General features: G+C 42.0%; 1 protein-coding gene across 2 annotated transcripts in view; it reads right to left on the minus strand.

Annotated features, from left to right (window-relative positions):
* LOC142444774 (L-lactate dehydrogenase C chain-like) overlaps window positions 1-12,264 on the minus strand; it is a 36,618-nt gene that overhangs the window by 20,458 nt on the left and 3,896 nt on the right. Inside the window, exons 2-3 of one of the 2 annotated variants that reach the window (XM_075545991.1) lie at window positions 10,598-10,715; window positions 2,646-2,819 (exon numbers count right to left, since the gene is read on the minus strand). In XM_075545991.1, the coding sequence (XP_075402106.1) occupies window positions 2,646-2,819; window positions 10,598-10,715 (292 nt within the window). The remainder of the gene's footprint in view (window positions 1-2,645; window positions 2,820-10,597; window positions 10,716-12,264) is intronic. The other variant, XM_075545992.1, reaches the window with a different exon arrangement.

Genomic DNA, 12,264 nt, shown 5'->3' on the forward strand with positions numbered 1-12,264 from the left:
GGGATCAGGTATAAGCCATCATCAGAACAAAAAAATCTTAGCATGGTGAATGAGGCAGGGAGTACAGAGTGGAGACCCAAAGCCCATTTGTCGGCTACTGGAGATCCCCTTGCAAAGGAATCTAGGGGAGGAGATGAGCCAGTCAAGGTGCAATGTAGAAATGATGAAAAATACAACTTTGTCTAGTTCCTAAATGCTTCCTACCCCCCCTACCCCCACTATCATGATCTGAATTCTACCTTGCAAGTCTGACTAGGCCAGAGGCTGGACACTGGTACAGATAGGAACTGGAAACACATGGAATCCAGAGCAGATGATCCCTTCAGGACCAGGGGTGTGAGTGGTGATACTGGGAGGGTAGAGGGAGGGTGAGTTGGAAAGGGGAACCGATTACAAGGATCTACAAATAACCTCCTCCCTGGGGGTCGGACAACAGAAAAGTGGGTGAAGGGAGACGTCGGACAGGGCAAGATATGACAAAATAATAATTTATAAATATCAAGGGCTCGTGAGGGAGGGGGGAGCAGGGAGGGAGGGGAAAAAATGAGGAGCTGATGCCAGGGGCTTAAGTGGAGAACAAATGTTTTGAGAATGATGAGGGCAATGAATGTACAGATGTGCTTTACACAATTGATGTATGTATGGATTGTAATAAGAGTTGTATGAGCCCCTAGTAAAACGATTAAAAAATAATAAAGCAAGATCAAAGCTAACGAAGACAATTTTATTGAATGAATGGTAAGCATGATCAAATCCCGACTACATCACTATGAACCAGTTCAAACCCACCATCCACTCTGAGGGAGAAAGACAGGGCTTTGTACGCCACTAGAGAGTGAGAGACTTGGAATGCACAGGGCAGTTCGACCCTGCCCTTCAGGGTCACTGTGAGTTGAAATGGACCATGTGGCAGTGAATTTGTTTCTTTGTATGGTAGATTCAGGCACTGGAAGATTGGACACTTCTAAGATTTCAGTCTCCTACCTCACCCCCAAATTCTCTATAGACCTACATAAACAAATCAAACGTTAGCATAGATTTGTATTAAAATTTAAAAAGGAGTTCTAAAGTATATGAGGTAATGCAAATAGCCGAAGTTGTTTCAGAAAAAAAGGACTAATCACAGTCATGATATAAAGTAATGACACAAAATTTAAAACACATACATAGTAGTTATTTCCAATAAAATTACCAAGGCAACTAAAAGGGGGAAATATTCTAAAACTATATTGCTAGAGCAACTAAATATCAATATTAAAAATATGACCTCTTTCCCATGAGACCAAAAAATTAATCTGCAATGAATCATAGACAAATATAAAAGATGGAACTTGCAGAAGAGAACATAAAAGAACATCTTAATGTGTAAGTAGGCAAGCATTTCTAAGGAGTCAAAAAAGCAAGACACAAACTAAATATTTGTAAACTGGACTTCATCCAAAGTAAAAACTTAACAAAAAATAAAATAAACAAAAGTAAAAACTTACACTAACATTTAGAAAATACCTGACTGGAAAAAGCTATCCGCACTAAATATCTGATCAAGGAGCTTGTACTCAAGAGCTATAAAGACCTCTTTTGATGCAACCATCAGAAATCAATCAGCTTAATTTTTAAATATATAAAAATGTTGAATGAGTATTTCCAAAAGAAAATATCATAATGCCAATAAGCTCACGAAGACATGCTCAACTTCTTGGATCAACATGGAAATGTAAACTAGAGCCAAACTGAGATTAGGATAGCTAAGATTAAAACAACAGATACCGAGTGTTTATAAGGATGTGGAGGACCCAAACTCTCATCCACTATAAAATGGTTCCGCTCTTTGAGAAGTCCAGCAGTTTATACAGTGTCAGTATAATGCTACTCTATGACCCACTTAGTTTACTCCCCGCTAGTTACTCAAGAGAAAGGAAGGCAGCTCGATACACAAATACTTGTACACATGTGTATAGTAGTCTTAGTCCTATGATGTATAATTTGTGATATACTATTTAAAATCTATATATTATGTACAATACAACTATTAGAATAGTAAGAAACTGGAAATAGCCAAAATGTCTTTCAACAGGTAAATGGAAAAACAAGAGCATATTTTAAATGTATCACAATAATCACTCTTCAGCAATATAAATGAACAAATAACTGATCTATCCAACATGATGAAACACAAATAATGATGTTGAGGAAATTAAGACAGAAAAGACTGCATCCAGCATGACTCCAGGCATAAAAGGGGCCAGAGGTCCCATGATGGGTGACTGCAAAGCAGCCCGGGGACCTTTCAAAGGCAACGTACCTTTGAGTGATCCCGGCAGGGCTTTAGTGGCTCATTGGACTATGCCCTTTAAGTCAGTGTCATCATGTATTGTCCATAAATGACACTCAATAAAGTTTGGTTGTTTTTTTTAAATATAAGACCATTGGGGGGAGCAGGGAGGGAGGGGAAAAACTGAGGAGCTGAACCAAAGGCTCAAGTAGAAAGCAAATGTTTTGAGAATGATGAGGTCAACAAATGTACAAATGCGTTTGACAAAATGGATGTATGCATGGATTGTGATAAGAGTTGTACGAGCCCCCAATAAAATGATTTTAAAAAAAAAGAACATCCTCACACAGTGATAGGAGAGGGAAAGACTCACCTGGATTGGTCACGACAAGTATCTTACAGTCAGGGCTTTCATTCACTATGGGGGGGATGATTTTTTTCATAATATTCACATTACGCTGGACCAGGGAAAGGCGACCTTCTCCTTTCTGCTGCCGGGCACCTGCTGCGACAATCACTAGTTTGGAGTTCGTAGTTATACTATAATCTGAAAAGGAAACAAATGTGATATTTGGATGAAAATTGCCATAGTCACTGCCTACTCTCATGAAAAGACCATTCTGTGTTTTTGGTACTCAGATACTTATCTTCCCAGAGCATCAGACTGTCCATGTAGTACTACTCTCTTGAGTAGCAACCTCAATGGAACTTGTCACCATGTGTGATTACGGCGCAGGGGCCACATCTGACCTCTTTGGCTACACAAGGTAGAAGCAGAACCCAACTCCACATCAGCTCAAGACCCACTGCCCCCAGCAGATGTAAGCCATGCCTCCACACTCCACCTTACTTTCCCGAATCCTCCCACAGCAGTCCACTTCTCTGCCGGGCTTCAGGAGTCCTTGCAATGGCCACACACAGAAATCACACACAAAACCCACAATTATGAAGGTTTATTAGGAAAGTCAACATGTTACCACAAGTCAGCCAGAGTAATCAGTAAGCTACAGTCATTGGTCCCCAGCAATGCCTAATTTTAGTCAGCGCCAAGTCTCTCTGTGATCCTAAGCCTCTTAGCCACGTGGCCCATTGACTTCTGCCTCCATGGGCTAAGAAGCCCAGCTGCTGCTCCATCTTGCTGTCTCAGTCTCAGGTCCCCGGCAGTGCAGCCCCTCTGCTCTGTCTCTGCTGCGTGTTGTCTCAGCCACCATCCCTGTAGGCAGGGATAGCGAACATACTCGGCCAGTGGTTCTTCTTCCTCAGTGGACCTGAGATTCCCTTTCCTCTACTTCCAAGACAGCTTTCTTATACACAGAGGAATGGCTCTGATGGAGGGATGGTTTTTGTCTTTCAGCAGACTCCTAGGAAACAATGTGTGGTGACTTAGTTCACACCCTCTAGTAAGGCAGAGACTCCAAATAAATCCCAAATTCATCCTGTCTTTTAGCATAACAGAGAATTCCCTCCAAAATGACATAGACCTGTTTGGGTCAGGTCTGACAAGGCAGCCCCCGTTTGGACTAAGCTGAAACAAGTCCGTGCCCTGCACACGCTTCCCTGCACATCCCAAAGGTCAGCAGCAGCCGGCACCAGATAAGATAACCAGTGAAACCAGATGTTACTGGCTCAAAGAAAGCAGCAAGGAGTCCACCAGCAATTCTCCTGGTTTCCACACCCCATAGGCTAATTGCCATACATGCCTCACCACTCCTTTAAAAAACGCTCGCCCCCAGGATAAGGCATCATTCAAAAAAAAAAATCTTACCATAGTGAATGAAGGGGGAAGTGCAGAGTGGAGACCCAAAGCCCATTTGTCAGCCACTGGAGACCCCCTCACAGAGGGGTCTAGGGGAGGAGATGAGTCAGTCAGGGTGTGATGTAGCACCGATGAAGAATACAGCTTTCCCCCAGATCCTGGATGCTTCCTCCCCCCCCAACTACCATGATCCGAATTCTACCTTGCAAGTCTGGATAGAGCAAAGGTTGTACACTGGTGCAGATAGGAGTTGCAGGCACAGGGAATCCAGGGCGGAGGATACCTTCAGGACCAGGGGGTGAGGGGTGATACTGGGAGAGTAGAGGGTGAGTGGTTTGGAAAGGGGGAACTGATTACAAGGATCTACATGTGACCTCCTCCCTGGGCGATGGACAACAGAGAAGGGGGTGAAGGGAGGCTCCGGATAGGGCAAGATATGACAAATAATCTATAAATTATCAAGGGCTCATGAGGGAATGGGGAGTGGGGAGGGAGGGGGGAAAAAAGAGGACCTGATGCAAAGGGCTTAAGTGGAGAGCAAAGGCTTTGAAAATGATTAGGGCAAAGAATGTACTGATGTGCTTTATACAATTGATGTATGTATATGTATGGATTGTGATAAGAGTTGTATGAGCCCCTAATAAAATGTTTAAAAACTTTAAAAAACCCTCGCCCCCAGCTGCTGAGCACGACTTCCCTGACCTGTTGGCCTAGGTCATGGAACCTCCTCTGTCCGGGAGCTCCCCCCACCTAATAAAGCTATTTCTGTTTCTGCTCTCCCTTGTCCTGTCCTGTCCTTCTTCCTCCCTGTTCCTCAGTTTTGCCTTTACAAGACCTAGAGGCTAGAATTGGTTCCCCCTTTTCTCCCTCTCCCCCCAACTTTTCCTTCCACCCTCCTGTTATCACTACTCCCATTTTGGTTCCTGAGGGGTTGTCTGATCTGGATTCCATGTGTTGTGAGCTTTTATCTGTACCAGTGTACAGCCAGAACTGAACGGCAGGACTGGGGTCATGCTAGTGGGAGGTGAGGAAGCCCTAAGGAACCCGAGGAATATTGTGTTTCATCAGTGCTATACTGCGCTCTGGTTGACTCCCCCTTCTCTGGCCCTTCTGTGAGGGATGTCCCATTGTCTACAGATGGGTTTGGGGTCTCTGTTTCCACCCCCTTCATTCTCAACAGTGTGTGTTTTTTTTTAAGTTTTCCTTTCATAATGTCTTTGGGTTGTACCTCAGGTCTAACTTCCTATTTCATTTTTATTCTATTAATTTCAATTTAGAAGTTACACTTGTTTTTCAAATTTTAAATGGTTTCCTATTTTATGCTGATCTTTTCATTTTTGCTCTTTAATTCTTTAAAAGTTATTGCTTTTGTTGTCAGCTGCCATTGAGTCCGTTCCAACCCATCGTGCCCCTGTGTGCATGTGAGCGACACACTGCCCGGTCCTGTCCGCCTCTCAGCTGTGGTTTCAACCTTGCTGTCACGCTGTCACTCCGTCTTGCCCAGGGTCCTCTTACAACTCTTATAACCATCCATACATCAATTGTATCAAGCATATTTGTACAAACAAGGCGAGGCTCACCGAGCCATTTATCCCTCTGCCCTTCAGTTAATCCTACTTGTGTTCATCGGCCAGGCTGGCACAATAAACTATCGCACCATCATTTCCAAGACATTTTCTGCTTGAGCCCTTGATACAAGTTCTTCCTTTTTACCCCTCCCTCCGCCACGCTACCTACATCTTCTTACAGATTTAATTATTCTTACTGTAAGGTCTCCATTTGCATCAGAATTTTTGGATATTTTTTCGTTATTTTTGTTGTTGTTTTGGATATTTTTAAAGGCTTAGAATAAAATAGATTTATTCCAAAGATTATCTCTGATTGCTTTAAGGTTTTTGGTTTCTTTTGTTACTTGAAGCTAGTGAGCATCCTTTACTGGTCCCTTAGTCACCCTTGCGTAATCAGTTCTCCTTTAAAACAACTGCCTAGGAGACACCTGATGCCACTCGCAGGGCCCGGGCAAGCAGAGGCCCCGTGGGTGCCCCTCCAGTGAAAGTGCACTCTCGGGATTGGCAACCTGGCCGCCCCTGGTGTGTGTAAATCACAGTGCCTTAGGAACGCAGCCAATCTCACTCACAGGGTGCCTCTGGACGCGGTTACCTTTTCCCACAACAGCGGAGTCAGAGTTGAGAGGAAGAAGTACCAACCCCCCACCTCCCCACTTCCGTAGTTGATGAAGGACCTAGCTTCCTGGGGTGATCTCCTGTTCCATTTAACAAATTAGATCTTTGCTAAATTTGCTAAGTCCTGTGAAATGGTGAAAACCAAAATTCATGTTCACTAGATTCTGCTAAAGGAGCCCTGTGGCATAGAGCGGTGGATTAGGGGCTGGTTGTGCGTTGGGCAGCCGACTGCTGTTCAAACCCACCAGCCACTCCAAGGGAGAAAGAAGACGCGGTCTCTTCCCACAGACGATGACATGTGAGGAAATCTGGGGAGCAGTTCTATTCCGCTCACCTCACAGGGTTGCTATGAGTCAGAAGTGACTCCATGACAGCGGTTGGGGTTGCAGGTGGTTTAGTTCTGAAAATGACTGACTTTCTTATTAGTTTTTAATTTTCTTATTAGTTTTTTAAAGATTAATATCTTTCCTTTAAAATTTACGGAGCTTTGTTGTTTATTGCCAAGAAGACAGATACTTGTATTACTAGAAACTAAAGCTGAAGAATTTTAAAAACTGCTTTAGTAGAGTATTAACTCCTTTTACTTGACTGTACTTAACTGATTAATCACAATATTTTTTAAAAATAAAGGCCCACTGAACACTTTACACAGGTTGGATGCAGCAAAGCATACAATATGTAAAAAATTGTTTGATTTCTCGTCTGATGCTTCCGTGAGTAAAATAAAACCTAGGTCAACCTCCATCTGTTACCCATTTATCATGACGCTGTCTACTGATCCACTTGTGGAGACTTTTGTTTTGTTGATATTGAGGTATAATCCATAATGCAGACTGCGATCTTTGATCTTCATCATCAAGTACTTCTTCTAGTCCTTGCGTTCAGCAAGCAAAGTTGTGTCCTTTCCAACCCTGGCAGGTGCAAAAAACGTCCAGTGCATTATATCATATCAAAAGTCTTAAATCAACTCCACACTCAAACTTCACAGTATGGCACAATTTCTTGTGATCTGTAATCTAGGATAAAAGTTACCTGTTTCTAAAGTACAATGGTGGAATAGGCACAAGGTAGACACCTTCATAACAAAGGAGAGAAATTGACAGGAAAGAAGCGATACTATACGCCAAGCAAGTTTAAAAAACAAAAGCAGCAAAATAAATAAATAAATAAAAACCAGCAGAACAGGGCTTAAAAATCATCCTCGGTTCCCTGAGGCCATGTAGGCAATGGCCTGGCCCTCCAGACTGCGGGTATTGGCCAGGATGTCTGGGTTCAGCTCTGCCTTCCCGGTCCACTGGGTTAGCACTCTGCTCCCTGAACCCTGTTCTCACAATTCAACTGAGCTGTGATCCCACTACCACAACTACATCAGGGCCCATGATTTTGCCCTTGAGCATGGCAGCCCTTGGCCCATTTCTGGCCGAAGCTCCCATCTTCCTGTTACTCATGAGCAGCACCTTAACAATCCAGAACCAAACTGGTGAAAATTGAGCTCTGAAACCTCTAGGACACTGTGACCGCACCTTTGTGACCCAGAAAGCCATGGTTCCACCCTTTGTCAATGCGCCTCAGCCTGAAGGCCCTCAGCTCCCTCGATTTCTATGTAGGCAACCTATCTCTAGGGACAAGTGCCTAGAAGCACGCCTCCCCCCCAGAAGGCAGCTCTCTTGCTCAGTGGATCCGTTTCCACACCACCTTGTGTCAATCTTCTGGGTCTCCTGCTATCGTTTCTCTGCTGCTGCTTCTCACTGTGGGCGCTGTCTGGTGTTACGGCTTCCTCACTTTCTTCTGAGTCCTTGAAGGGCCACATTTCTACCAGAGTCTCTTCAAGGCAAACTAGGCTTCGACTACTAAGCAAAACACCCCAAACCAAGTCTTTGGTTGTCAAGTAGGCTTTCTGAGACTGTAAATCTTGAGGGGAGTAGACAGTCTCATGTTCTCCCTGAGGAGTGGCTGGTGGGTTTGAACCGCCAACCTTGCCGTTAGGAACCCAACACCTAACCCACAGTGTCATCAAGGCTCCTTTGGCTTTACTACTAGGTACTTTAAAACTCTTCCAGTCTGTACTCATTACCCAGTTCCAAAACTGCTCCCACATTTGAGATCTCTGTGAAAGCAGCACCCCATTCTCAAGTTTGTAGCTAGTGCTACTGTAACAAAAATACCACAAGTATTTTTAACAAAGATAATTCTCCTGTGGCTTAGGAGTCTGAAAGTCCAAATTCAAGGACCAACTCTAGGGGAAGACCACCCTGTGTCCTGACACCCTGTTGTCCGAGTGTTGGAGGGTGTCAGCGCAGAGCCCAGGTCAGCTGATTCATTCCCCTCCTGGCTCTTCTTTCTTGGTGGTACTGAGGGCTCTCCTTCTCTGCTTATCTTTTTGTAAGATAAAAGGTAACATAGGGAAACTCCGCTCACATAGCATCAGACTGTGACATAAATTGCATCTCATCATCCTAATCTTCTGACAACTGACTGCTGATCACATCATGGGGAATGAGCGTATCATTACATAACTTCCAAATTACATCATGATGTAACTGTTAAACTGCTAAGAATCATAACCCAGCCAAGTTGATATATTTGGGGGGACATAATTCAATCCACGACACACGGCTAAAGATAAACATTACATACAAAACTGAGATTTGGGGGCAGGGTGATCTGAATAGATGTATAATACACAGAATACACTAACTGAATTACTAATTTTTATTTCTTTTGATTATGCTTAATCTCATTTGCATTTCAAATAGTTCTTAACTAATTACAAAAATAATCATCTTTATGAGAATTAAATATGTATTAAAAACAAATTGTTCAAGAAATATGATTTGAGGTCCCCAAAAGAGAGAAATTAAAATGAGGACAGTAATTTTCAAGAATTTTATTTTAAAATGTTATGATTAAATTGATTCATGAGTTATTTTTCAATGTCGTATAGTATTTCAAAGAACCTGGAATAATAATCATTGGCAAGCTTAAGAAAAACAATGCAACTAAAAAGAAATCTCACTCGAGGGAAGTGAACAACAGAATTGTACATAAATGGATATATTGGACGGTGTAAAAATTAAATAAGTAAATAAGTAAGGATTTCTGGTTGTGGGAGAGGGAGAGGGAGAGGATAAAGGGGAGCAGATATCAAGGAGTTCAAGGAAAAAGAAAGAAAATGTTTTGAAACTGACTACAGTAGCAAATTTACAATATTGCTTGATGTAATTGAACTTTATGTTATCTGTAAGAGCTCCCAATAACATAATTAAAAAAAGAAAAACAATGCACAATCCCAATCAGCTGAGCCATGCTAGATTTGGCCCAAAGTGTAGCAGAGGGGAAGAAAACACATCTATGGAACCGTCTTACCAGAGAGCCCACACGCGCACCCTTGTTAGGTGCCGTGGAGTCGCTTGCACCGCACAGTGACTGTGCACAACAGGAGTGCGCCCGGCCCGGCCCCAGCCGTACAAGCTGGCAGTGTCTGAGCCCATTGTTGCTGCGACTGGGTCCAGCAAACAAATCTCATTCAAGTTCTTCCTCTTTTTCACTGATCATCAACATACAATACACATTAATATTATAATTCTTTTCCCCCACAAAATTGTCAGCCTCTTATTTGGTCAATACATGATGCTAAAGATAGTGGTGCCTCGCTCTCCTTTCTGCCTGTGTGTGTGCGTGTGTGCGTGTGCGTGTGTGTGTGCATGTGTGCAAATATATGTATATATAAAAGCCCTGGTGGTGTAGTGGTTACACCTGGGGCTGCAATTCACAAGGTCGGCAGCTGTTTGGGACAAAGATTGGTCTTTTACTCACATAAGCAGTTACAGTCTCAGAAACCACAGGAGGGTCACTGTGAGTCAGCATTGCCTTGATGGCAGTGAATTTGTTGTTGTTTTTTTTAAATTTATATACATATGTACATTTATATATCTATCTATCTATCATCTATCTACTGAAACATGGCCCCGAATAAACACAAAAAGAAAAACAAGTGAGTTTGGGATAAAAATCATAAAACATATCATTCATACTATAAGAACCACTCAAAACTGCTAATCTTAGAAAAATATGTACGGCAGAAAGACAAGTTGAAAGTTCAGGATACAAAACCATACATAGGATATAATGTCAGATCAGTAAGAAAAAAGAAAGCATAAGAAGAGGACTTCGAATAAACACACAAAACTATTAAGAGATTTAAATTTTACTTTAACTTTTCTATACTCTCAAAAATTTCTTTAATTCTATTGTTGTTTTTAAAATTAACATTTTAAAGCTATATGGCCTAGTGACAGTAGTACTATTTTCAATATTTATTGTCTTAAGTTGAATAAAATTAATTGTTTTTAAAGTTATGAAAATAACTATAAAACTAAAATTAACCTTTTCCAGAGACAATCTTTGAAGTATTAAAGAAAAGGCTGCCATGCTGAAGATCCATCATTTCTCCCTTCAGTTTGTCCTCTGAAACATCAATTAGGGCAAGTTCATCAGTCAAGTCCTAAGAGACATGAAAGGGCTACGTAAAATGTTTTGGAAAATGCTCTTACTTCAGTTTTAAGAGAATTAAAAAATTTTTGCGTCAACTTTATAACCAAAATAGTCTATATTTTTAATAGAAAGATGATATAAAATACTAGTTTTTGACTGCATTTAACATGATTAAAAGAAGTCCTGGTGGCATAGTGGTTAAGCGGTCAGCTGTGAGCCTAAAGGTTGCCAGTTCTAACTCACCAGCTGCTGGGTGGGAGACAATGCGGCAGTGTGCTTCCATTGAGAAACAGCACTGAAAGTCAAGGGGACAGTCGGTTCTGTTCAATAGGCCTCTGGGAGTTGGAGCCAACTTGATGGCAATGGTTTTCACTTGGGTTTGGGTTTGGTTTAGATCAGAGGTCTGCAAACTGAGCCTCTCAGCCATATGGGGCTCTTTCAGTATGTACACGTGGCTCTGAAGTGAATTGAAAATGAAAATTATTGTTCAGACGATGATTTCATGTTTGTAAAAATATATTTATGACTCTCAACATTTTTTTAAAATTGTTGTGAGGGACAGGATTGGCTCTTCTGTCTCAAAAAGTTTGCCAGCTCCTGACTTAGAGCATAAATTCCCAACTAATATCAGCTGCCTATCACTTCTCAGCCTTTAAGCTAAGATCAAGTGTAGTATCAGCTGCCTACTCCCCACCACTCGCAATTGAAAACTTTTGTACTATAGCCCATAATCCAGGATAAAGGGTAGGTATATGTTTTGCAGCCCCCAGAACAGTTCCAGAAAGCCCCTGACTCCCATAGAGGAAGTAGTGTCCACTACAGGAAACACTGATTTCGAGCAAGCGGAAATCGAGGTAAATCAAAAATGAAATGTTTCGCCTAGGATTTATTTTTTTTAATTTACCCAAATAATAATTTATGAACTATGACGGGTTCAAGAGATGGGGGAGTGGGGAGGGAAGGGGAAAATGAGCAGCCGATATTAAGGGAATGATGCCTTTTCTTTGTGAAGCAGCTGAGTCCACCATCATTGCAGCACCACGCTCCTTAACCTAGGGGTGGATGGGTACATAACCAGGTCCAGACAATTGTTGCATCTTTTCCTTGTGGTTATAGCATTGAGTTCACAAAGGGATATATGATCCAGGCATAACCAAGACACACAATGTATGCATGTTTGAGGTTTGAAAATGGAAGATAGGATTAGATCTCAATTTTTCTCTGAATATGAAAATGATAGAAGATTCTAAGCAGAAACTGCTAAGGTCATCTTTACTACCACATGGAAAGACCCTGCCTGAGAACTAAACCAACAGAAGAAATCTTGAGTTTGAACCAAGAGCTCCCAAGACTTTGTCTTGGTGGATCTCAATCCAGAATCCAGTAGTACCTGCTCTTGGATTTCCCAGTTACATGAATTAGATACACTCTCTTTTTTGTTTACTCTAATTTGTGCTGGATTTTCATCACACGCAAGACAAGGAAGTAGGCTGTATTGCTACCCAACTTCCAAGAGACTGACTCAGTATTATGAACCCTTTCAAGTGAGCTTTCCATTA

Source organism: Tenrec ecaudatus, chromosome 4 (assembly GCF_050624435.1).
Source record: "Tenrec ecaudatus isolate mTenEca1 chromosome 4, mTenEca1.hap1, whole genome shotgun sequence".
NCBI lineage: Eukaryota > Metazoa > Chordata > Mammalia > Afrosoricida > Tenrecidae > Tenrec > Tenrec ecaudatus.